We start from the raw sequence: 27,187 nt of genomic DNA, 5'->3' as shown, positions 1-27,187 counted from the left end.
GCCAGTGGAATCGCATGGCGCGAAATACAAATACCTCAAAAATGCTATAACTTCAATTTCTCAAACATATGACTATTTTACACCATTTTAAAGACAAGACTCTCGTTAATCTAACCACACTGTCCGATTTCAAAAAGGCTTTACAGCGAAAGCAAAACATTACATTATGTCAGAAGAGTACCCTGCCAAAAATAATCACACAGCCATTTTCAAAGCAAGCATATATGTCACATAAACCAAAACCACAGCTAAATGCAGCACTAACCTTTGATGATCTTCATCAGATGACACTCCTAGGACATTGTTATACAATACATGCATGTTTTGTTCAATCAAGTTCATATTTATATCAAAAACCAGCTTTTTACATTAGCATGTGATGTTCAGAACTAGCATTCCCACCGCAAACTTCCGGTGAATTTACTAAATTACTCACGATTAACGTTCACAAAATACATAACAATTATTTTAAGAATTATAGATACAGAACTCCTTTATGCAATCGCGGTGTCAGATTTTAAAATAGCTTTTCGGCGAAAGCACATTTTGCAATATTCTGAGTAGATAGCCTGGAAATCACAGCTAGCTAATTTGATACCCACCAAGTTTGGCCCTCACTAAACTCAGAATTACTGTTAGAAAAATTGGATTACCTTTGCTGTTCTTTGTCAGAATGCACTCCCAGGACTTGTACTTCAACAACAAATGTTGTTTTGGTTCCAAATAATCCATAGTTATATTCAAATAGCTCCATTTTGTTCGTGGGTTCAGGTCTCTATCCGAAGGGTGACACGCGAGCGCATTTCGTGACACAAAAATTCTAAATATTCCATTACCGTACTTCGAAGCATGTCAAACGCTGTTTAAAATCAATTTTTATGCAATTTTTCTCGTCAAATAGCGATGATATTCCAACCGGGCGACGTTGTATTCATTCAAAGGCTGAAAGAAAAAAATTGAGAATTCTTATGAACGCGCATCTCCAGTGTCACTGTTCCCAGCCTGACCACTCACAAAATCTCCTGCTGTTCTTCGCCCAGAGACAGGAGACACGTCATTCCACTTTCTGGCGCCTTCTGAGAGCAATACACACACACACACAGTGTGCATAAACTAATAACACGCATTATTGTATTTGTCTTGTCTATATTGAATACATTATTTAAACATTCACAGTGTAGGTTGGAAAAAGTATGTGAACCCCTTAGGGGTGGGCGATATACCGTATTTGACTATATACCGGTATTGATGCACGGACTGGTTTGGGTTTTTGCTTTACCTTTTATAACGGTATTTGAATGTTTGGTTTGTTAAATGTGATACGCCATGTGTAACGTCCATTTGTATAGTTTACTCCGCTACTTTGAGGCATCCCTCTCCGTTCTCTCTCTCTCTTGCTGCTTTCCACACAGACTTAGTCCCACCCCGTCACTCAAGGAGCGCATTTGTTGTTGCTTGACCACGAAACACTTTTGTTCATTCTGCATGGTCAATGCAGCACATGCAACAATGTTGATGACAACGATGTTGTTTTCACTTTCATCTTAATATAAGCGTTCAATAATTACAATATTAGTTTGTGTTTCTTACATCTGCAAACAGCTAGTTTGTACTTTCTTAGCAAGTTAAGCTAAATCGTGTTAGCCACTAATGGTAATCGCTAGTTAGCTGGCTAATAGAGGCTTAAATCAGCATGTTGTTTGTGCAACAGTATCTTCTAAATCAGAGGAATAGGCGAGGCATGAATATGTTGGCTATATAAATAAAGATTTAATGTAGCCAAAGATTCTAGGGTCCCCTAGGAAACACTGAACATCACTTTGGTTCTTACCCTGTCACAATAATTTGTCCATGGCATTTTCATTCGTTGTCATGTCAAATGACACTGTATTCAAAGTGCCCACTATTATTTATATTCTAACTATGGAATTACAATAAACATTCTATTTCCATGATTCCAAAAGATCACCCAAGTGTTTTGATCTAAATTGCCATGGCAACATTTGGTAAAAAATAAGGCCTAGTATTTTTGCCCATATCGTGACAATGATATCAAATGAGTGCAGGAATTTATGGAAATGCAGGAATTATTTTAGGTTGAATTGAACAATATAAAACAATCAGAATGGAGAAAGACCCACTGAAATCATTTAGAATATATGTGTTGCCACCCTAGTCACCCACTACTCATGAAGCAAATGTAGAACTTTTATTAATCAAAAACATTAAATACTGTCAAAAATTTGAAAAATACCTCATGATATGATATTTTGGCCACATCACCCAGCCCTAGAACCCCTAGGCTAATGACTTTTCCAAAAGCTAATTGGAGTCAGGAGTCAGCTAATGTGGAGTCCACTCAATGAGACAAGATTGGAGATGTTGGTTAGAGCTGCTCTGCCCTGTAAAAAACACTCACAAAATGTGAGTTTGCTATTCACAAGAAGCATTGCCTGATGTGAACCATGCCTCGAACAAAAGAGATCTCAGAAGACCCTAAGATTAAGAATTGATGACTTGCATAAAGCTGGAAAGGGTTACAAAAGTATCTCTAAAGACCTTGATGTTCATCAGTCCACGGTAAGACAAACTGTCTATAAATGGAGAAAGTTCAGCACTGTTGCTACTCTCCCTAGGAGTGGCCATCCTGCAAAGATGACTGCAAGAGCACAGCGCATAATGCTCAATGAGGTTAAGAAGAATCCTAGAGTGTCAGCTAAAGACTTACAGAAATCTCTGGAACATGCTAACATCTCTGTTGACGAGTCTATGATATGTCAAACACTAAACAAGAATTGTGTTCATGGGAGGACACCACGGAAGAATCCACTGCTGTCCAAAAATAACATTGCTGCACGTCTGAAGTTTGCAGTGCTACTGCACAGTGCTACTGGCAAAATATTCTGTGGACAGATGAAACTACAGTTGAGTTGTTTGGAAGGAACACACAACAGTATGTGTGGAGAAAAACAGCCAACATCAAAACCTCATCCCAACTATAAAGTAAGTTGAAGGGAGTGTCATGGTTTGGGGCTGCCTCAGGGCCTGGACAGCTTGCTGTCATCGGTGGAAAAATAAATTCCCAAGTTTATCAAGACATTTTGCAGGAGAATATTAGGCTATCTGTCTGCCAATTGAAGCTCAACAGAAGTTGGGTGATGCAACAGGACAACGACCCAAAACGCAGAAGTAAATCAACAACAGAATGGCTTCAACAGAAGAAAATACACCTTCTGGAGTGGCCCAGTCAGATTCCTGACTCAACCCGATTGAGATGCTGTGGCATGACCTCAAGAGTGGTTCACACCAGACATCCCAAGAATATTGCTGAACTGAAACAGTTTTGTAAAGAAGATTGGTCCAAAATTCCTCCTGGCTGTTGTGCAGGTCTGATCCGCAACTACAGAAAGTGTTTGGTTGAGGTTATTGCTGCCAAGGGTTCACATACTTTTCCCACACTGCACTGTGAATGTTTACACAGTGTGTTCAACAAAGACATGGAAACATATAATTTAGAGTGTGTTATTAGTTTTAAGCAGACTGTCTATTATTGTGACTTAGATGAAGGTCAGATCAAGTGTTATGACCGATTTTTGCATAAATCCAGGTAATTCGAAAGGGTTCATACTACTTTCCACTATATGTACAGAGGTAAGGTGACTAGGCAACAGAAAATAAGAAAGATGAATAGCAGCTTGTATGTGTGTAGAGTCAGTATTAATGTAGGTGCATATTATGTGTGAGTGAGCAGGTGATGGAGTGAGTGTGTAGCTTACATCCTTCATGAGAACTGGAGTTACACATGTAAATCCTGACTTGGATTTGGCTCTGTTTCATATAAAATGCCTATGTAATTTTTTCCCCCCATTGATCACGTAAACTCTGTTATAGTAAATATGCTTTGCTTGGGCTTACTCCAGGGCTATTCAACTGGTGCCCCGCGGGCCAGATCCGGACCGTTTATTAATTTAGAATGGCCCTTTGATCAATTTTGAACACTACTGTCTTACTGTGTTAGTGAAAGGGAGAACTCCAATACATGGTGACAAGCCATATTAGCTAGTATCTAGGCCAGTGTCTGTATAATGATGTTATAATGTTGATCGAGGGAAAGATCAACGGAGCAAAGTACTGAGAGATCCTTGATGAAAACCTGCTCATGACCTCAGACTGGGTCAAAGGTTCACCTTCCAACAGTACAACGCCCCTAAGCACACAGCCAAGACAACGTAGGAGTGGCTTCTTGACAAATTCAATTATTAGTGGGTCTCATAGTTGTGGAAGGCTTATTTATCTTTATTTAACCTTTGTCTAACTAGGCAAGTTAAAGGCTTATATTGAGCTGGGTATAATTTCACAAGCCCTGCATTCATTTGATTTTTGCCTACTATTTGAAATGCAGTAATAGTTGACCCTTTACATTCTACAACAAAGCTTATTTAGATTTTTTTTTGTCTTTTAAAAAAATTAAGTTATGCTTTTTAGGCCTTCTCACCCAGCCTTAGTTGTAACTCAATTCTCTGCAGTTCTTGCGGAGTCTTTATCGAACGCCTACATCTTGTCGGCAATAACCACAGTTGTTTTCATGACCTCATCTCCCCTCCCATTTGGTTATCAGTGGTCTCAAGTTACTGTGGTCTTTCTGCTAATGACCTCGTGTCCTCTCTCTCTTCCTCCCCCCATTAGTTCCCCCCCGCCATGGCCTGCAGTCTCTTGGTAAAGTTGCCTCCGCGCGGCGCATGCCACCCCCTGCCAGCCTGCCCAGTCTGAAGGCGGAGAACAAAGGCAACGACCCCAACGTCTCGCTAGTTCCCAAAGACGGCACAGGATGGGCAAGCAAGCTGGAACCAGCAGACCCAAAGAGGTGAGGAGGAGGCCCCCCGGCACACTCCCCATGAGGCGCTCTATAGATTTCACTATACGAAATTCTTCTGTCAGCTCTCTATTCACTGAGCTTTACTATTTAACGTGGTTGGGTATTATTGTCTCTTGTTTAAAGTCTACATCTGTCCAGAACTTGAATTGAATCGATTTATCATCTATATTGATGATTTATCTGAATTAGCAGGATTGTGTCCATCTTCAGCTGCAGAATAAATATATTCTAATGGTGATATGAATATACAGATGCTGTGTTATCTCAAGAAATGCCAGCAATACCGCCGTGGAACATCGGTAATTGGCACAATTGTCTTGTCTGCCTGACTGGCGTGTCTGACACTTACCCATCTGCCGTTTCTCTCTCTCGCCTTCTCTCAGTACCGATGTATTGTCAGCACCGCAGCTGGAGTTGCCGCAGCCTGTGGTTTCACAGATGCCTGTACCGACCCGCCCGAGAACCCCGCCAGCTCCAGAGGTACACACCAACTCGATATCAATGTGAACTGAAACACAAAAGGGTTCCATACCGCCATGGTCCTTATTGTTGTGCTGTTGTGTGTCTCTCAGGCTCCACCTCCGGTTCCCGCCCCGGTTTCAGCCCAGGCCGCAGGGGCAAGGTCCTGGGCTCAGGCCAGTGTTACACATGGAGCACAAGGAGATGGTGAGTATCATACTTTACATCTGTCACGTCTCAGCGGACTTGACTGCATCGTCAATGGCTTCCTAACTAACTCACGTCTGGATATTTAACTGTGAGTAACCCCTCCTCTCTCGCACCATACAGGTGGAAAGGGATCAAACCAACCGTCGCCATTCTCTCGCGAGGAATTTCCCACCCTGCAGGCGGCTGGCGACCAGGACAAACCTGGCAGAGAACAGGGCACTGCAGATCAGTGGTATGGGCCCGGACCAAGCCTCCGCCCTCCGAGTGAGTAACGCTCATCTCTGTATAGGTTATTATAGACCACACAGTGAAGAGGGCTACCAACAGAACAGAAGAAGCAGTGGTTAGAGCAAGTGCATCTTTTTAAATTTCTTTGTATATATTTTTTAAAATCACTATTAGTCACAACTACGTTGCAAAATTCCGGTAACTGCCCTAAAATTCCCACATTTTCCAGAATCCCCAGTTGGAGAATTACCTCACTGCTTATTCACTCCTGATTCTAAGATTCCTCTAACTGAAAGAAAGAAAGACAACATTTTGGGAACAGTTCTGTAACTAGGACATCGGTTATGGCAAGATTTCATTGCATATCCAGTGTTTTTTCCTGAATACAAATGCTGGTATAAGTGGCTTCTATTTATTCCCTCCCGTTTTTTTTACCTCTTTTGCTTGTTTTTCCCTCTCTCCCCAGACACGACGAGTTGGCGGGACGGTGGGGGCCGCGCCCTGGCGCCCACCGAGGAGGGGGTCGCAGAGGGTGGCCCAGGCGTGGCGCTGGTCATGGAGGGGGCTGCTGTTGGTGGCCAGTCAGGCCCACCTCTCCACCAGCAGCAGAACCCACAGTCCCATGGGCCGCCTAGGAACCCCCCTGCCAGCAGCCCCGTGCTGCCCCAGCCCCCCGTGGGCCCTGGCTTCCCACAGTACAGAGGGATCATGCCTCCATTCGTAAGTCTACTCCTGGTGTGATCTCTGCATGTGTGCTCACAATAGATGTAGCTTTCAGAAAGTATTCACACCCCTTGACTTTTTCCACATTTTGTTATTACAGCTTGAATTTAAAATGGATTACATACACACAATACCCAATAATGTCATATATTTCATGTTAACAAATTAATAAAAAATGAAAAGCTGAAATGTCTTGAGTCAATAAGTATTCAACCCATTTAAGGAAAACCAAGTTCAGGAGTAAAATGTTGCTTAATAAGTCACATAATAAGAGCGCATGGGACTCACTCTTTGCAATAATAGTGTTTAACATGATTTCGTAATGACTACCTCATCTCTGTACCCCACACATACAATTATCTGTATGGTCCCTCAGTCGAGCAGTGAATTTAAACACAGATTCAACCCCAAAAACCAGGAGGTTTTCCAATGCCTCGCAAAGAAGGACACCTATTGGTAGATGGGCAAAAAAAAGAAAGACATTGAATATCCCTTTGAGCATGGTGAAGTTATTAATTACACTTTAGATGGTGTATCAATACACCCAGTCACTACAAAAATACAGGCGTCCTGCCTAACTCAGTTGCCGGAGAGGAAGGAAACAGCTCAGGGATTTCACCATGAGGCCAATGGCGACTTTAAAACCGTCTAATGACACATTGGTGTCAGCTGGCTTTTGGGTTAAGTGGGCATTGTCAAGAAGCAGTGCGGCTTGGCTGGGTTGTGTTTTGGAGGACGCATGGATCTTGACCTTCGCCTCTCCCAAGTCCATATGTGAGTTTCAGCGATGAGACAAGACTGTAACTACCAATTGGATACCACGAAATTGGGAAGAAAAAGGGGTAAAAAGTAAAAATTAAAAAAACTTTAATGGCTGTGGTAGGAGAACTAAGGATGGATCAACATTGTAGTTAATCCACAATACTAATCTAAATGACAATGACAAGATGGAAGCCTGTTTGCAAAGGCACTAAAGTAAAACTGCCAAACGTGGCAAAGAAATTAACTTCATGTCTTGAATACAACATCACTAAATACCACTTCATATTTACAAGCATGGCGGTGGCTGCATCATGTTATAGGTATGCTTGTCATCGGCAAGGAGTAGGGATTTTTTGGGGGGATAAAAAGAAACAGAATAGAGCTAAACAAGGGCACAATCCTAAAGGAAAACCTGGTTGTCTGCTTTCCAACAGACACTGGGAGACAAATTCACCTTTCATCTGGACAATAACCTAAAGCACAAGGCCAAATATGCACAGTTTCTTACCAAGACGACAGTGAATGTTCCTGAGGGCTTAGTTACAGTTTTTACTTAAATCAACATGCAATATATGGCAAGACTTGAAAATAGCTGCCTAGCAATGATGAACAACCAAGTTGACAGAGCATGAATAATCTTTTTAGGAATGATGTGCAAATATTGTACAATCCAGGTGTGCCAAGCACATAGAGACTTACCCAGAATACTCACAGCTGTAAACGTTGCCAATGGTGTCTCATGACTCCGGAGTAGGAATACTTATGTAAATTAGATAATTCTGTATTTCATTTTCAATAAATTTGCAAAAAATTCATTTTTTCCTCACTATATAGGGTATTGTGTGTAGATGGGTGAGAGGAGGAAAAAATACATTTTTTTATATTTTTTTATTCAGGCTATAAGACAAAATGTGGAATAATTCAAGGGGTATGAATACTTTGAGGACCCTGTATTATCTCAGTAGCTAGTTTTTCATCCATTTGTAAAAGATTTTCAAGCGAAAACGGCTGTTCTTAATATTCACACACAATATATGCACACTTTACCGGCAGCTGTGTTTCCATCAAACTGGCTTGTTGCGAATATAAAGCGTGTGTGATTACTTTAAAAGCACTTTGTCGTATAACGTGTCATGTACCAAATAAAAAACTTAAGTTCTATGTGTTTCCATCCTGTTTTTTTTGCTTTGTTGGTTTTGGAACAAAGTCTTGACAATACTGTCATATTAATTAGGTGTTTCTGTACATCAGTGGGTATCTCGTTAGCGAAGTTTTCCATTGTATATTAAGGTGTTAGAACATCACACTGTTACAGGTACACACAGATGGGCTCTCAGCCTGTTAGCTACCTGTGTAGCAGCAGTCTATTGTCAATCTGAACTTTTTTTGCACCACTGCTTTTGTGTATCTCTCTTAAGCAGGATCGCTCTCTCTCTGTGTCTCTCAGATGTACCCTCCCTACCTACCCTTCCCGCCTCCCTACGGCCCCCAGGGGCCCTATGGGTACCCTCCGCCTGGTGAGGCCCCTCCCAGGTTTCGCCAGCAGGGTCAGGACGGTCGCGGGCGTCCCCAGGGCGGTCCCCGTGGCGGGGGAGGAGAGATGGTGAAGCGACCCTCCATCCTGAAGCAGGATGACCTGAAGGAGCTAGACGAACTAGACCACCAGGACGGAGATGAGGGCTGGGCAGGTGAGAGAGAGCGAGAGAGAGGGGAGATGTCAGGATTCATGAACACTTATATTTATTGATTATACTGCTCAGAGAGCAGTGGCAAGTTTAAAAATCATCACATGAAGAATGCAGGTACACTGTTCAATTGATATGAGAACCTTCCTTAAACAAGATGGGAAAATTATAACTGGGTAGCACTTTATGAAAGCATTATGATTAATAATGTTTGAAAATTACACATTGTGACACAGCTTTTTATTTCTCCACCGTAATCGCAAAGAATACTTTGTTTGGCAAAAGAAGCCAATTGAGCTGTTCTTCGTCAGAATTCACTCCCAGGACTTCTACTTCAACACCCAATGTTGTTTTGGTTCCAAATAATCCATAGTTATATCCAAATAGCTGCGTTTTGTTCTTGCGTTCAAGACACTATCCAAAGGGTGATGCGCCGGCGCATATCGTGACAAAAAAATTCAAAATATTCCATTACCGTACTTCGAAGCATGTCAAATGCTGTTTAAAATCAATTTTTGTGCGATTTTTCTCGTCAAATAGCGATAATATTCCGACCGGGAGACCTTGTTTTCGTTCAAACACTGAAAATAGAAAATGGAGTAGTCTTCACATGCACGCGCGCGCCCGTGTCATTTTTCTCAGAACGACCACTTTCCAAAAGCCCTACTGTTTTTCACCCAGGGACTGCAGAGTCATCATTCGACGTTCTGGCGCCTTCTGAGAGCCTATGGGAGCCTTAGAAAATGTCACGTTACAGCAGAGATCCTCTATTTTTGATAGAGGCTGTAGAAGGACAAGAAATGGTCAGACAGGGCACTTCCCATATAGAATCTTCTCAGGTTTTGGCCTGCCATATGAGTTATGTTATACTCACAGACACCATTCAAACAGTTTTAGAAACTTTAGGGTGTTTTCTATCCAAATAAAATAATTATATGCATATTCTAGTTTCTGGGCAGGAGTAATAACCAGATTAAATCGGGTACGTTTTTTATCCGGCTGTGAAAATACTGCCCCCTATCCTAAACAGGTTAACTGGTCACATCCAAGTTTAAATTTAAACGCAACATGCAACAATTTCAAAGTTTATATAAGAAAATCATTTAAATTAATTCACTAGGCCCTAATCTATGGATTCCACATGACTGGGAAAACAGATATGCATCTGTTGGTTACAGATACCTTAAAAAAAGGTAGGGCTATGGATCAGAAAACCAGTCAGTATCTGGTGTGACCACCATTTGCCTCATGCAGTGTGACATCTAATTGTGGCCTGTGGAATGTTGTTCCACTCCTCTTCAATGGCTGTGTGAAGTTGCTGGAAATTGGCACGAACTGGAACACACTGTCGTGCATGTCGATTAAGAGCATCCCAAACATGCTCAATGGGTGACATGTCTGGTGAGTATGCAGGCCATGGAAGAACTGACATTTTCAGCTTCCAGGAATTGTGTATAGATCCTTGTGACATGGGGCCATGCATTATCTTGCTGAAACATGAGGTGTTGGTGGCGGATTATTGTCACGACAATGGGCCTCAGGATCTTGTCACGCTATCTCTGTACATTCAAATTGCCATCGATAAATTTAATTTGTTCGTTGTCCGTAGCTTATGCCTGCCCATACCATAACGGCACAAGGTGCACCAGTTTTAGTGATCATGCTGTTTAATCAGCTTTTTGATATGCCACACCTGTCAGGTGGATAGATTCTCTTGGCAAGGAGAAATGAACACTAACAGGGACAAAAAAAAATTGGCCTCAACATTGAGAGAAGCTTTTTGTGTGTGGAAAATTTCTGCCATATTTTATTTCAGTAAATGAAACATGGGACCAACAATTTACATGTTGCGTTTATATTTTTCTTCAGTGTACTTATGGTCCTGCTCACACATAACGACCTGTTTTTAAAATTATATGAGCAAAAAATATTCCACTTTATTTGGAACAGCAAGCCAGGTAAAATTAAACATTCCTATTTATATAATGAATAAGAATTTGGAGGGCAGAAATGATTAAATATTAAAGCATTGGTGGACCTCACTAAAGCAGGGGATCATCAACTAGTTTCAGCTACGGTACTATTTTTTTCTTGAGCGGATGGTTGGAACCTAATTACAAATCATTTGTAGACCAAGTTGACTTCAAGAAGCCCAAACAGATATGTTTGACTAAAAATAGAAATCTGGTTGCAATTTCACTTTAGTCCACCAGAAAAGACAGAACAAATGTTACGGTTAAACTGAAATATACTAATTGATAAAAAAAAAAAATCTTTAAAAACGGTATCTTTGTAAATTATGACTCCACCAGTCCTATGTCACACATGCAGTTAACAAAAATATATGGACATGTTTGCTCTATCCAAAATTACAACCAACTCATTGCAGTATTACCACAAAAATGGAGGCATGTGGAAGGGGGCGAAGGTAAGGAACTTTTCTGTCAGCCCTGCATTAATAAAAAAAATGGTGATAAAGAATACCATTTTAATATAAGGACCAACATTTTTACAGCTGTGCCATACAGGTAGCAAAGTAGTTGGGAAGAGATTTTCGATGTACCGATTCCATGGCACATGGTTTATGAAGTGATACATAAAATGACACCGGTTTCAAAACCTAGTTTTTCAATTTAAATTAGTAGACAACATTCTATTGGTAGAATTTCATTATATGGGGGACAAAACCATCCCTGCTCTGCAGATTTTGCTGCAAAGAGATGGGATCATTAGATCACTTGTTTTGGTACTGCCTTTATGTAGCTTGTTTTTGGTCACAGGTTCAGGAATTGCAACATTTACCTGGATTTAACTTTGCAAATTGCACTGCTGGGGGATTTGAAAAGTAATAGTCAATCGATCAATAATATAATTCGCTGTAGAAGCTATGAGAATAAAGGTTCAGAACTTTTGTGAAACAGCACAGTTTAAAAATATCTCGCAATTAGAAATCAAAACTAGATGGTTTTCAGAGATAGATGAGAGGGGTTGAGGGTAGGGCTGGGCGTTATGAGAAATCTCATAACCGATATAGGTAATTTTATATAACACTTTCTGTTAATTCAATAAATAAATAGTTTATATAAAATGACCACATGTAAAGGCCTAATTCTTATTGTATTTCGAATTATACTCAACAAATAAAGGTACTTACTCATATTTGATTTCTCCTTTTATTGAGAACCTTTGTGCAAATTTTCAATTAAGCATGTAACAAAATATGAATGTATAAAATCTACAGAGGTAAATAGAAAACACTTCAACTATAGTTGCAATCAAAATAAATAGGCCTAAAATGTGAATATGGTCTAAAATATCCAAACCAAACATAAATAATACTCTTTAATAGTATAACTGTTCGAATTGTAGCAGCAAACAAATTAATACAGGCCTAACAAATATTGGTTTATAAAATACCAAATGTAAACATGGAACACTTTCAAGTTTAAACTATAGCAGCAAATTAAGGCTCACAAATAAATATAAAATATAACGAGTAAACAAAACACTCCTTCAAGCAAAGTGCTGCAAACAACTTTTTTTGGTCTCATCCATAGACTCTCCGTACTGTTTCACATGATTCTTGCATAGTTGGTAAAAGAGGTTAGTGGTGTTTGAGCATGTTATCTGGACCGGCCGGCGGCATATTTTGTAGAGGGTGGTTTTCTGCTCCGTGTCAGACTTTTCATACCCAAACCACGTCCATGCTACCGAAGTGGCCCGTCTTTTAGGTACGAGCTCTGTGTCTCCGTGCTCTGTCACGTTCACGCTCCTCCATGTTTGTTTGTTGCTAATTTCCTTCCACACTACACGTGTGGAAGACCGCAAAGCGTCCAATTGACGAAACATATTGCCGTAAAGAGTGTGATTTGCGACACAACGAAATAAACGTTACTTTTTTCTATCGTTTCATATTATCTCTATCGTCACACGATATATATCGTCATATCGCCCAGCCCTAGTTGAGGGTAGCTGAAGGGTGGGGTAAAAAATAAATAACTCATGTAAAATATACTGTGTACGTGAAATGTATAAGCAGGAAGTAAAAGCCTAAGTGTCCGTTAGTTTACTCCAATTAGGGGAGGGGTGGTCGTATTAGGGGAAATTAATAAATATATATGGGGGATTGGAAATTGTGCAGAAAATTACATTGATAGAAGCCACAATTTATCTGCAATATTAAATCTGATCTACCCCCCTAAAAATGGTTGAGGATGTCAGCGGTACCAATGCGTTCCATTGTGCTTCTACTCTGAACCATTTGGTCTGTCAAACAGGGGCACATGAGGAGATCGACTACTCAGCCAAGTTAAAGTTCAGCGACGATGAAGGAGAAGAAGATGAGGAGAGGAACGAGAGACCCGAGAGGAGGGAAAGAAGCGAGAGCAAGAACGGCCCACGGTATGTCCCACAGTAGCTGCCCAACATAACAGAAAGACATGGTGTGGGAAATACAGTTTGACCGTTTCAAACTTTTTGTACTGTTCTCTGCTCGCAATCCTCCTTTGTGCCATCTAGACCGAGACACCCACATAAATGGTTTCTGAATGAATAAATGAAGGAGCCAGAAAATAACGAATTCATGAAATGAGTTGTTGCATGTGGAATTGCTTTTGACGTGACACACGTGTCATCTCTTATTTCCTTCCCCAGGGAGATACAGAGGTCTCAACAAGGTCCCCTTCAGGTGGTCCAGCGCTCCCGAGCCTCTGACAGCGGAGGGGACAGGGACACCAGCTGCACCCCTCCCTCCAATGCCGACCACGATGGCCCCCCACCCCCCTCAAGCAATCCAGGATGGGCTGAGGGGTGCAACAGCGGCTGGGGGGGGCAAATTGCCCCCGCCACCTACCAGGTACGGCTAGTCTAGTAGGCGTTCAGAGGCAGCTCAGGGATAATATGCGAAGTGAACAGTGACCATTTTATAGTAAAAAGCAGGATTGCTTTGAGGACGTGGATATTAGCGTAATGGCTAACTGTAACCTGTGACTGCCTGTACACTACAGGGGCGTAGGTCTGGACTGGGTGGCCCCCGGGAGCAGCCCTCCCCCCCACCTGGGCCTCTCCTCCACCAGGGACAGGGGCCTTATTCCTACTACCGACAGGTATCTGCCTACCTGGGGAGAGAGAGGGCCTCGTGTATATACACTGAGTATACAAAACATTAAGAACACCTGCTCTTTCCATGAGACCGACAGGTGAATCCAGGTGAACGCTATGATCGTTTATTGATGTTCCTTGTTAAATCCACTTCAGTCTGTGTAGATGAAAGGGAGGCGACGGGTTAAAAAATAATTTTTAAGCCTTGAGACAATTGAGACATGGATTGTGTATGTGTGTGAATGGGAAAAACATATTTAAGTGCCTTTGAGCGGGGTATGGTAGTAGTTGCCAGGCACACCGGTTTGTGTCAAGAACTGCAACGCTGCTGGGTTTTTCACGATCAACAGTTTCCCATGTTTATCAATAAGGGTCCACCTCTGAAAGGACATCCAGCCAACTTGACACAAGCATCGGCGTCAACATGGGCCAGCATCCCTGTGGAAGGCTTTCAATACCTTATAGAGTCCATGCACCAACGAATTGAGTGTTCTGAGGGCCAAGGGGGGGGGCAACTCAATATTAGGAAGGTGTTCCTAATGTTTTGTATACTCAGTATATATCCGCACAGCATTTTCACACACTTTTTTGCGGTTCAGTTATTCATTTGAGTTATTCATACCATCTTAGGGAAGTTTTATTTTCATAATGCAGCCAAGATTGTGGCCGTGTGTGTGTCCTCATTCCATTTCTCCTCTCCCAGGACCGCAACTCTCCTAATCAGTCCGGCCCGGTGGTAGCCCCCGGAACTGTCTGTGCCTCCCTGGCCCCCGGGAAGCCCGCCCCCTCCCCGCAGCTCCAACAGCAGCAGGCTACTTCCCCCGTCCCCGGAGGACCCACCCCTCCACCTCAGACAGCTAGTCTGCTAGCCCCGCCCCCTGGCGAAGACGAGGACGAGACGTGGCGCCAGCGCAGGAAGCAGTCCTCCTCGGAGATCTCAGCCGCCGTAGAACGTGCCCGCCGGCGCCGCGAGGAGGAGGAGAGAAGGATGGAGGAAGAGCGGCGCGCAGCCTGTGCTGAGAAGCTGAAGAGGCTGGATGAGAAGGCCCAGCAGCAGGGTGGTGGTGGGAGCAGCGGAGGCTCCAAGCCCCCCAGTCTGGACGGCAACTCCGCCACGGCCGGAAGCCCCAGCCCTACCCTATCGGCCTCGGCTTCCTCCCCTAACATCAGCCAGCCCCCTTCCCCCTGCGTGGACCATGACGAGCCCCCCCTGGTTGTCCTGGCTGCCCAGGCTTTGACCAGGGACCTAGTGCCAGGGCCCAGTCCCACCGACAGACAGAGGGCCAATAGCAACAGCAGCTATGACTCCATTACTGGTGAGTTTTGAATAGGGCTGTGGCAGTCATTAAATTTTGTCAGCCGGTGATTGCCATGCAAATAACTGCCGGCCTCCGGTAATTGACCGTTGATTAACTTAAACATGTTTAGCATCTCCTGGCTTCCATGCATAGCCTACAAGCCAATGATACAGAGCTTTTGGAACATCTATATTTTAAAGTCAAATAAATTAATTTAATATAGCCTACACCATCACAATAAATCCATTATTTATTTTAGGCAGGTCTAAAGAAACATGACAAGAAAAAAAATCGAGCCTATTTCAGAAGAACATAATAGCATATTCTGAGTCGTTCTTATGTTAGGCCCTGATCTACACTCGTTCATTTAGCAGACAAGATTTTCTTATAATTCCTGTGGCATTATTTTATAGTAAGAAAAATACAATTGAACATAGTTGAATAAAACAGAACGGATATTTTCACCAAATGATTTCCGAAGAAGTGCGCACATGCGGTTATTCTGTGAGTGGTAAACAAAGAAACAGGACCTTATATATGCTTAATTTAGAGTTATTTATGCAACTTTAATTGTGATTCAAACGTTACACTACATGTTTTTAGATTTTTATATACGTACGAAGGCTACATGATGCGACTAATGATGATTTGAAAAAAGTCTCATGAAATACATGAGCTCTGCTCTGTTTCTTGCGCAGGCTGCATACACTTCATCAGTCTCTCATTCACAATCTGGTCTTCACGTAGATATCTTAATCGAAAATGACTCAGGTAAAAGTGAGTAAAATACCACTTGAGTAAAAGTCAAAGTTTTTGGTTTTAAATATCAAAAGTAAATGTAATTACAAAAATCTACTTAACCTCTATGGGCTCCCACCCCTGGTACACCCTATCAACAGCAGGTGAAATATCAAGGGTGCCAAATTTGAAAACAATTAATTGTCCGTTTTCAAAAAGGCTTTACGGCGAAAGCATAAAGTTAGATTATGTTAGGACAGTACATTGAAAATAGCTGTGTGTAATGTTTTGTCAATGCAAAGACAGGCGTCACCAAAAGCAGAAAACCAGCTAAAATTATGCACTAACCTTTGACAATCTTCATCAGATGACACTCCTAGGACATTATGTTAGACAATACATGCATTTTTTGTTCTATCAAGTTCATATTTATATCCAAAAACAGTGTTTTACTATGGCGTTGATGTTGAGGAAATATTTTCCCTCCAATACCGCCAGTCAATCAGCACAACAAATTAAATAATTACTATTCGAAAACAATGGTAAAATATTATATTGTCATTCAAAGAATTATAGATTAACATCTCGTGAGCGCAACCGCATTGCCAGATTTAAAAATAACCTTACTGGGAAATCACACTTTGCAATAATCTGAGCACTGCGCCCAGAAAAATAGGCTTTGCGATACAGACTAGACGCCATCTTGGAGACATCTAAAATCAAAAATACTATGTAAATAATCCCTTACCTTTTGATTATCTCCATCAGAAGGCACTTCCAGGAATCCCAGGTCCATAACAAATGTTGTTTTGTTCGAAAAAGCTCATAATTTATGTCCAAAAAGCTCCGTGTTGTTAGCGCGTCCTGTAGGCTACTCAAAAACATGAACGACGCCTGCCGGACTTGTCTTCATCAAAGAGGGGGAAAAAAAATATTTACGTTCGTTCAAACATGTCAAACGTTGTATAGCATAAATCATTAGGGCCTTTTTCAATCAGAACTTCAATAATATTCAAGGCGGACGATTGCATTCTCTTTTAAAACGTATTGGAACGAGAGTACCCAAACATGCACTCGCGCGCCAGAGCAGTATTGGCCATCCGCTTATGACCAACGTTCCAAGTCTCTTGTTCGGTCAGTTTTCACAGTAGAAGACTCAAACCACTTTGTAAAGACTGGTGACATCTAGTGGATGGCGTAGGAAGTGCTCAATGATTAATAAGCCCCTGTGTGTTTCAATGGCATAGGCTTAAAAGTAATTCAACACATCAGGTATCCACTTCCTGTCAGAATTTGTCTCAGGGTTTTGACTGCCATATGAGTTCTGTTATACTTAGACACCATTCAAACAGTTTTAGAAAATTGAGTTTTCTATTCAAATCTGTTAATAATATGCATATCCTAGCTTCTGAGTTGGTGTAGGAGGCAGTTAAAAATGGGCACATATTTTTTTCAAAATTCTCAATACTGCCCCCTAGCCCCAACAGGTTTTAAGTATCAAAAGTAAAAGTATGAAAAATGTATAATTCCTGATATTAAGCAAACCAGACAACATTATTTACCGATAGCCAGGACCACACTCCAGCACTCAGACATCATTACAAATTAAGCATGTGTGTTAAGTGAGTCCGCCAGATCAGAGGCGGTAGGGATGACCAGGTATGTTCTCTTGATAAGTACGTGAATGGACCATTTTCTTGTCCTGCTAAGCGTTCAAAGTACTTTTGGGAGTCAGGGAACATGTATGGAATAAAGTACATTTTCTTTAGGATCATAGCGAAGTAAAAGTTATAACTAGTAAAGCACAGATACCCTAAAAAAACGACTTAAGTAGTACTTCAAAGTAATTTTACTTGAGCACATTACACCACTGACAGAAATAAATAAAATCATTCAAAATCGGCTACTAATTATTTGGCCACAGAGGATCATTAGCTTCTTCTTCAAAAATGATTTGTGGATTGTTTTAAATCTCATTGCCTACAGTCAGAAGGAAAGGCAGCGCGGCAAATGCCAAGTACATGATTGAGTTGCGACTGCCATCGAAAAGTAGAGGCCCAGCCAGGCATATCGCAATGTTTCAAAATACAATGGCGGAAATCATAGTTAGGAAAGCAAATGGTTATTGATGTAATCTGTCTTTTAGTTATCAAAATGATCAACTTAATTGAGAGAACTATAGTATTGCCTGTCTTATTGGCACCAGCCTATGGACAATGTCGTTTTTATTGATCTGTTTGTAAGTGTCAGCAGAGTAGGCTACCCTGTAATTTGTCATGTTAAAAAATATTGTGCTAATGTATCCATTCATATAAAGTGTAGTAGAATAGCATTAAATGTGTTTATAAAAAGGCCAACGTTTTTCAGTGCAAAGAAATCTGATATAGCCTATTAGCCTAGGCCTACCCTACACGCGCTCAGCCATGCATTGAACGTCTTTTTTTGCGAGCAGTGATCAAGTTTTTAGTTTTTTTTATTAGCCTAAATTGTGACTATCTAATCTATTCATCACATTACAAATAGTAGGCTGTCTTCAATACATCTACAGATGCATGGAATGCTTTATTATAAAGGTGCATTTTTATGGTGAAAATTAGCTTCCGCTTGAATCTCACGCTGCCGGCTTCACCGGTTGTAAAGCAGATTAACGTGCTTACATTTAAGAGTTGAGCAATAAATAATATAGCAGCACCAGAAAGCTGGGATATTCTTTTAAATAGTGGCCAGCCAGAACATGTTTTTTTTTTCACACACAGTTGCACAGTGACTGGGCCTATAAGAACACATGTTTCACTAGGCTATGTGCTCTCCAACTGTGTTTCAGGGGGCCTAGGCCTATAGGCTATGTTTAGCGTTATTTGGGCATTATAGTCGTGATACAAACCTTATCAAAACATGTAGGCCTATGGTCTAGGCTACCTGATGCATGTGACTATGATATGAACATGTCATGCGCTGTTTCTTGTCATAGACTGCACATGCTTGGCATCATTCACAAGTCACCCATCGGACTATTCTAAATGTAATCTTGTCTTTACATATACTAAATAATATACATGTAGTAGGCCTAGCCTATAGAAAGCTGATGGTATCCTCTTTTAAATAGACATCATCAAAACAGTTTTCTCATGCAATTGCCATAGAAATGTTGCGCAACATGGGCTTATGGGCTCTCAAGTTTATTTGTCACATGCGCCGAATACAACAGGTGTAGACCTTACAGTGAAATGCTTACTTCTAGGCCCTAACCAACAGTGCAATTTTTAAGTAAAAAATAGATATTAGGTGAGCAATAAGTAAAGAAATAAAGGCAGTGAAAAATAACAGTAGCGAGGCTATATACAGGCACCGGTTAGTCGAGCTAATTGAGGTAGTATGTACATGTATGTATGGTTAAAGTGATTATGCATATATGATAAACAGAGAGTAGCAGTAGTGTAAAAGAAGGGGTGGCGGGGGCACCGGTTAGTCGGGCTAATTGAGGTAATATGTGCATGAATGTATAGTGACTATGCATATATGATAAACAGAGAGTATCAGCAGCGTAAAAGAGGGGTTGGGGGGCGGGACACAATACAAATAGTCCGGGTAGCCATTTGATTACATGTTCAGGAGTCTTATGGCTTGGGGGGAAAAACTACTGGTCCAGGACTTGGCGCTCCGGTACCGCTTGCCATGCCGTAGTAGAGAGAACAGTCTATGACAGGGGTGGCTGGGGTCTTAGACAATTTTTAGGACCTTACTCTGACACCTCCTGGTATAGAGGTTCTGGATGGTAGGCAGTTTAGCCCCAGTGATGTGCTGGGCCGTACGCACTACCCTCTATCGTGCCTTGCTGTCGGAGGCCGAGCAGTTGCCGTATCAGGCAGTGATGCAACCAGTCCGGATGCTCTCGATGTTGCAGCTGTAGAACCTTTTGAGGATCTGAGGACCCATGCCAAATCTTTTTCGTTTCCTGAAGGGGAATAGGCTTTGTCGTGCCATCTTCATGGCTGTCTTGGTGTTTGTTGGTGATGTGGACACCAAGGAACTTGAAGCTCTCAACCTGCTCCACTACAGCACCGTCGATGAGAATGGGGGCGTGCTCGGTCCTCCTTTTCCTGTAGTCCACAATCATCTCCTTTGTCTTGATTATGTTGAGGGATAGGTTGTTATTCTGGCACCACCCGGCCAGGTCTCTGACCTCCCTACAGGCTGTCTCGTCGTTGTCGGTGATCAGGCACTGTTGTGTCGTCTGCAAACTTAATGATGGTGTTTGAGTCGTGCCTGGCCACGCAGTCGTGGGTGAACAGGGAGTACAGGAGGGGACTGAGCACACACCCATGAAGGGCTCCAGTGTTGAGGATCAGCGTGGTGGATGTATTGCTACCTACCCTCACCACCTGGGGCGGCCCGTCAGGAAGTCCAGGATCCAGTTGAAGAGGGAGGTATTTAGTCCCAGGATCCTTAGCTTAGTGATGAGCTTTGAGGGTACTATGGTGTTGGAACACTGAGCTGTAGTCAATGAAGAGCATTCTCACGTAAGTGTTCCTTTTTTCCAGGTTGGAAAGGGCAGTGTGGAGTGCAGTGGAGAGTGCATCATCTGTGGATCTGTTTGGGCGGTATGCAAATTGGAGTGGGTCTAGGGTTTCTGCGATAATGGTGTCAATGTGAGCCATTACCAGCCTTTCAAAGCATTTCATGGCTACGGATGTGAGTGCTACGGGTCTGTAGTCATTTAGGCAGGTTACCTTAGTGTTCTAGGGCACAGGGACTATGGTGGTCTGCTTGAAACATATTGGTATTACAGACTCAATCATGGACATGTTGAAAACGTCAGTGAAGGCACCTGCCAGTTGGTCAGCACATGCCCGGAGCACACGTGCTGGTAATCTATCTGGCCCCACGGCCTTGTGAATGTTGACCTGTTTAAAGGTCTTACTCACATTAGCTACGGACAGCGTGCTCACACAGTTGTCCGGAACAGCTGATGCTCTCATGCATGCTTCAGTGTTGCTTGCCTCGAAGCGAGCATAGAAGTGATTTAGCTTGTCTGGTAGGCTCGTATCAATAAGAAGCCGCGAGGCTGTTCTTCCCTTTGTAGTCTGTAATAGTTTGCGGGCCCTGCTACATAAGACGAGCGTCAGAGCCGGTGTTGTACAATTCAATCTTAGTCCTGTATTGAAGCTTTGCCTGTTTGATGGTTCGTCGGAGGGCATAGCAGGATTTCTTATAAGCTTCCGGGTTAGAGTCCCGCACCTTGAAAGCGGCGGCTCTAACCTTTAGTTCAATGTGGATGTTGCCTGTAATCCATGGCTTCTGTTTAGAGTATGTACGTACGGTCACTGTGGGGACGACATCCTCGATACACTTACTGATAAAGCCAGTGACTGATGTGGTGTTCTCCTCAATGCCTTCGGAAGAATCCCGGAACATGTTCCAGTCTGTGCTAGCAAATCAGTCCTGTAGTTTAGCATCTGCTTCATCTGACCACTTTTCTATTGACCAAGTCACTGGTGCCTCCTGCTTTAATTTTTGCTTGTACACAGGAATCAGGAGGATAGGATTGTGGTCAGATTTACCAAATGGAGGGCGAGGGAGAGCTTTGTCTGCATCTCTGTTTGTGGAGTACAGGTGATCTAGAATTTGTTTTCCTTCTGGTTGAGCATTTAGCATGTTGATAGAAATTAGGTAAAACTGATTTTAGTTTCCCTGCATTAAATTCCCTTGCCACTAGGAGCACCGCCTCTGGGTGAGCGGTTTCCTGTTTGCTTTTTTCCTTATACAGCTGACTGAGTGCGGTCTTAGTGCCAGCATCGGTCTGTGGTGGTAAATAAACAGCCACGAAAAGCATAGCTGAGAACTCTCTAGGCAAGTAGTGTGGCCTGCAATTTATCACAATATACTCTACTTCAGGCAAGCAAAATCTAGAGACTTCCTTCGATTTCGTGCACCAGATGTTATTTACAAATATGCATAGACCGCCCCCCCTCGTCTTACTGGAGTGTGCTGTTCTGTCTAGCCGGTGCAGCGTGTATCCCGCTAGCTGAATATCCATGACATCATTCAGACACGATTCCGTGAAACATAAGATGTTAGTTTTTGATGTCCCGTTGGTAGGATATTCGTGATGGTACATGGTCTAATTTATTGTCCAATGATTTTACTGTCAGTATTACTTGCCAACGTACAGGCAGCTTTCCCACTCGCCTTCTCCGGATCCTTACGAGGCACCCTGCTCTGTGTCCTCTGTACCTGCGTCTCCTTCTCTTGCCAATAACGGGGACGTCGGCCTTGTCGGGTGTCTGAAGTATAGCCTGTGCCTCCTGCTTGTTGAATAAAAAGTATTTGTCTAATCCGAGGTGAGTGATCGCTGTCCTGATATCCAGAAGCTCTTTTTTGCCGTAAGATACGGTGGCAGAAACATTATGTACAAAATAAGTTACAAATAACGCAAAGAAAAAACCCGCATAATAGCACAATTGGTTATGCACCCGTAAAACAGCTGCCATTTCTTCCAGCGCCATCATGAAATGCTTGATTTTATTTTCAAATGCATTTGCATTGATGTCAGTGTGACTAGAGGGGGACAATAGAGTGCTGAGTACCAGGCCATTAACGACTGGTGGTTTGCAAATTTGGTAGGCTACTAATGACTATCAGCGGCACCAGAGGGCAGTTTTGGAGAAGCCTATTTACTGTGACTAAACGGTCACGTGGAATTTGACTGTGGTCATGACTCGTGACTGCCGGTGTGGTGGTAATACGGTCACTGTAACAGCCTTAGTTTTGACACGGCAACCTGGTGTTGTCTACATAGTTCAACTTGGTTAGCCGTTTGATGTGGATATCTCTAAAACAAAGTCTGTTTGGGCCATAGACAAAAGGTTAATATGGATTTCGCCAAACAGTTGTGCATCTTTGAAGTTGTTGATTTTATCGCATCTTAAATTCACAGTAGTACCTCTGTTGACCTTCCTTCAAATTTGATAGCATGTTACTTGTGCTCGTTCACATCTGCTTACCTCTTCCAACAACCAGTGGTATATCATTGCTGTATTCTCTCCCCTTCCTCCATCCAGATGCCCAGGTGTATCCCCAGCCCCCCACTCCCCAGCTGCAGCAGCCCCCTCTGGAGGTCCTGGTGCCTGGGGAAGGGAAGGAGGAGATCCTAGGTAGTGCTCACGTCCGCAGCGGAGGAGGTGGTGGTGGAGGAGTGGTAGACCCAATGAAGGTAGAGGGCATGGGAGGAGGAGCAGGTCGCCAAGCCAGTGCCCTCCCCGGACAGGGCTTCTCCAAGTACCAGAAGTCCCTGCCTCCCCGCTTTCAGAGGCAGCAACAGGTCAGTCTAATAACCTATTGAAGTCATTACCAAATGTACATTTATGGGTAATGATCTTAAGGACTACATTTGGTTTGCTCTGCTCCTCCACAGCTCGATTGAAATACATATTTAATTGGTCACTGGAAAAGGGTTAATTTCCAAATGTATGGAAGCATGCTAAACTGTGTCCAATCCAGAAAGACAACGAACCCTTTACGCCTGCCAATAGTCGACCAATCAGTCTACTCCCTTCACTCAGTAAGATATTAGAGGGTATTGTGAGTAAACAAATATGGGACTACATGGGAAATAATGATTTGATCACAGCCAATCCGCATGCTTATTGCAAAATACATTCTACTAACACTGCATATGTTGGCATGACTAATTAACCTCTCTGGGATTAGTGGGACGCGTCCCGCCTCGACAACAGCCAGTGAAATTGCATGGCGCCAAATTCAAACAACAGAAATCTCATAATTAAAATTCCTCAAACATACAAGTATTATACACCATTTTAAAGATAAACTTCTTGTTATTAATCCAACCACAGTGTCCGATTCAAAAAGGCTTTACGGCGAAAGCACACCATGCGATTATGTTAGGACAGCGCCTAACATAATCATAGACATTTTCCAGCCAAGGAGAGGACTCACAAAAGTCAGAAATAGCGATTAAATGAATCGCTGACCTTTGATCTTCATCTGGTGGCACTCCTAGGACTCCATGTTACACAATAAATGTTTGTTTTGTTCAATAAATTCCCTCTTTATGTCCAAATACTTCCGTTTCGTTCGCGCGTTTAGTTCAGTAATCCAAAGGCACAAAGCGCGCTCGACAACATCCAGACGAAAAGTCAAAAAAGTTCCATTTAAGTTTGTGGAAACATGTCAAACGATGTTTATAAACAATCGTTAGGATCTTTTTATCATAAATATTCAATAATATTTCAACCGGACAATACCGTTTTTATTAGAAAGGAAAGAGAACGAACGGCTCGCTCACGGCCATGTGCGATAAACAACTCATGGCTTTCAGCTGAGCCACTTGCTCTGAGTGGTCTTATTCTCTCCCCTTTCACAATAGAAGCCTGAAACAACTTCTGAAGACTGTTGACATCTACTGGAAGCCTTAGGAAGTGCAATCTGACCCCACAGACACAAGATACTGGATAGGCATTCACTTAAAAAACTACAAACTTTAGAATTCCCACTTCCTGGTTGTATTTCTCTCAGGTTTTTGCCTGCCATACGAGTTCTGTTATACTCACAGACATTATTTTAACAGTTTTGGAAACTTTTGTGTTTTCTATCCAAATCTACCAATTATATGCATATCCTAGCTTCTGGGCCTGAGTAACAGGCAGTTTACTCTGGGCACGCTTTTCATCCAAACTTCCCAATGCTGCCCCCTATCCCAATGAAGTTAATGGCTTAGTGCTACGGATGATGGCAAGTTTGTGGGTGTATAATTTCTAGATTTCAGTGCAGCAAAATTACTCTTTCTTATTTACTTTTGTAAATATGCTTTTTCTTTACATGTCAATATGTCATTGTATCATGTCTGCTTTGTAAATTGTATTTTAAAGTTTAAGGACTCATCGAAGATGAGGACTATTTGGACTAAGAAATCCTAATAAAATCAAATCTGTTAAACCTGATGTGACGTAGACAAGAGCCGAGACATACACGTGGGGGATGAAGCCTAGTCAAATCGACGGATTTGGGGTATATATTGTCCCTTTCACATCCCAAATTGGAGTTCCATTCAACAAAGCAAGCAAACCGTTCCATTCATTGTCCCAGAAAAGAACCCCCGATCAATACAAACCAAATCAATGTGGGACCAGAGTAGTTGTTCTGTCCTTGACGCTGCATTTCAGATTGGCTTAACCTTCCCAGAGTGCCAGTTTGAGGAATTTACCACTACCTTTTTGTGGCTCCATTTTATCGCTGCTGTCCCAATACAACAAACGCCAAAAATAATCTGTGTTCGAATTCAGTCTGAGTAAGAGTGCTGATATAACACCTTTTTTTTTGTTTTTTTCCCTTTTCAATTATAATGAATAGCAATATACAGTGCATTCGGAAAGTATTCAGACCCCTTGACTTTTTCCACATTTTGTTACGTTGAATCCATTTTAGAATAAGGCTGTAATAGTTTTTTTCCCCCATCATCAATCTACACACACTACCTCATAATGACAAACCAAAACATTTTTTTGCGTGAATTAATAAAAAAATATAAAACTAAAATATGACATTTACATAAGTATTCAGACTCAGTACTTTGTTGAAGTACATTTGGCAGCGATTACAGCCTCGAGTGTTTTTGGGTATGACGCTACAAGCTTGGCACACCTGTATTTGGGGAGTTTCTCCCATTCTCTGCAGATCCTCACAAGCTCTATCAGATTGGATGGGGAGCGTCGCTGCTCAGCTATTTTTACGTCTCTCTAGAGATGTTCGATTGGGTTCAATTCCGTGCTATGGCTGGGCCACGCAAGGATATTCAGAGACTTTTCCTGAAGCCACTCCTGCTTTCTCTTGGCTGTGTACTTAGGGTCGTTATCCTGTTGGAAGGTGAACTTTCACCCCAGTCTGAAAACCTGCTCCAGAGCACTCAGGACTTCATCAAGGATCTCTCTGTACTTTGCTCCGTTCATCTTTGCCTCGATCCTGACTGGTCTCCCAGTCCCTGCCGCTGAAAAACATCCCCACAGCATGATGCTGCCACCACCATGCTTCACCGTATGGATGGTATTGGCCAGGTGATAAGCAGTGCCTCGTTTCCTCCAGACGTGACACTTGGCATTCAGGCCAGAGAGTTAAATCTTGGTTTCATCAGACCAGAGAAATCTTGTTTCTCATGGTCAGAGTCCTTTAGGTGCCTTTTGGCAAACTCCAAGCGGGCTGTCATGTTCTTCTTACTGAGGAGTGGCTTTTGTCTGGCATCTCTACTGTGAAGGCCTGATAGGTGGAGTGCTGCAGAGATTGTTGTTCTTCTGGAAGGTTCTCTAGTCTCCACAGAGGAACTCTAGAGCTCTGTCAGATTGACCATCGGGTTCTTGGTCTCCTCCCTGACCAAGGCCCTTCTCCCCCGATTGCTCAGTTTGGCCGGGTGGCCAAATCTAGTTAGTCTTGGTGGTTCCAAACTTCTTCCATTTAAGAATGATGGAGGCCACTGTGTTCTTGGGGACCTTCAATGCTGCAGACATTGTTTTGTTCCCTTCCCCAGATCTGTGCCTCGACACAATCCTGTCTCGGAGCTCTACGGACAATTCCTTCGACCTCATGGCTTGGTTTTTGCTCTGACTTGCACTGCCAACTGTGGGACTTAATGTCCAATCAATTGAATTTACCACAGGTGGACTTCAAGTTGTAGAAACATCTCAAGGATGATCAATGGAAACAGGATGCACCTGAGCTCAATTTCGAGTCTCATAGCAAAGGGACTGAATACTTATGTATATGTGATATTTCAGTTATTTTTGTAGTTTTATTAATGTTTGTATAAAAAAATATGTTTTGCAGGTTTTTCTCGGCAATTTCATGATATCCAATTGGTAGTTAGTCTTGTCCCATCGCAGCAACTCCCGCTCGAACTCGAAGCTTGAGAGCCATGCGTCCTCCTAAACACGACCCCGCCAAGCCGCACTGCTTCTTGACACAATGCTTGCTTAACCTGGACGCCAGCCGCACCAGTGTGTCAGAAGAAACATTGTACACCTGGCTACAGTGTCAGTGTGCATGCGCTCGGCCCGCCACAGATGTCGCTAGAGTGCGACGGGACAAGGACATCCTGG

The 27,187-nt window shown here is 42.5% G+C and overlaps 1 protein-coding gene across 3 annotated transcripts in view; it reads left to right on the top strand.

Annotated features, from left to right (window-relative positions):
• Nucleotides 1-27,187, top strand: part of LOC115173332 (protein PRRC2A) — a 47,441-nt gene that overhangs the window by 12,318 nt on the left and 7,936 nt on the right. For 2 of the 3 annotated variants that reach the window (XM_029731319.1, XM_029731320.1), the window contains exons 3-13: nucleotides 4,687-4,864; nucleotides 5,260-5,356; nucleotides 5,449-5,542; nucleotides 5,666-5,809; nucleotides 6,240-6,493; nucleotides 8,706-8,946; nucleotides 13,221-13,344; nucleotides 13,597-13,798; nucleotides 13,950-14,048; nucleotides 14,747-15,359; nucleotides 23,141-23,400. In XM_029731319.1, the coding sequence (XP_029587179.1) occupies nucleotides 4,687-4,864; nucleotides 5,260-5,356; nucleotides 5,449-5,542; nucleotides 5,666-5,809; nucleotides 6,240-6,493; nucleotides 8,706-8,946; nucleotides 13,221-13,344; nucleotides 13,597-13,798; nucleotides 13,950-14,048; nucleotides 14,747-15,359; nucleotides 23,141-23,400 (2,306 nt within the window). The remainder of the gene's footprint in view (nucleotides 1-4,686; nucleotides 4,865-5,259; nucleotides 5,357-5,448; nucleotides 5,543-5,665; nucleotides 5,810-6,239; nucleotides 6,494-8,705; nucleotides 8,947-13,220; nucleotides 13,345-13,596; nucleotides 13,799-13,949; nucleotides 14,049-14,746; nucleotides 15,360-23,140; nucleotides 23,401-27,187) is intronic. The other variant, XM_029731322.1, reaches the window with a different exon arrangement.

This window comes from Salmo trutta, chromosome 34, assembly GCF_901001165.1.
Source record: "Salmo trutta chromosome 34, fSalTru1.1, whole genome shotgun sequence".
Classification (NCBI taxonomy): Eukaryota; Metazoa; Chordata; class Actinopteri; order Salmoniformes; family Salmonidae; genus Salmo; species Salmo trutta.
This window is presented reverse-complemented; position numbering and strand designations above follow the sequence as displayed.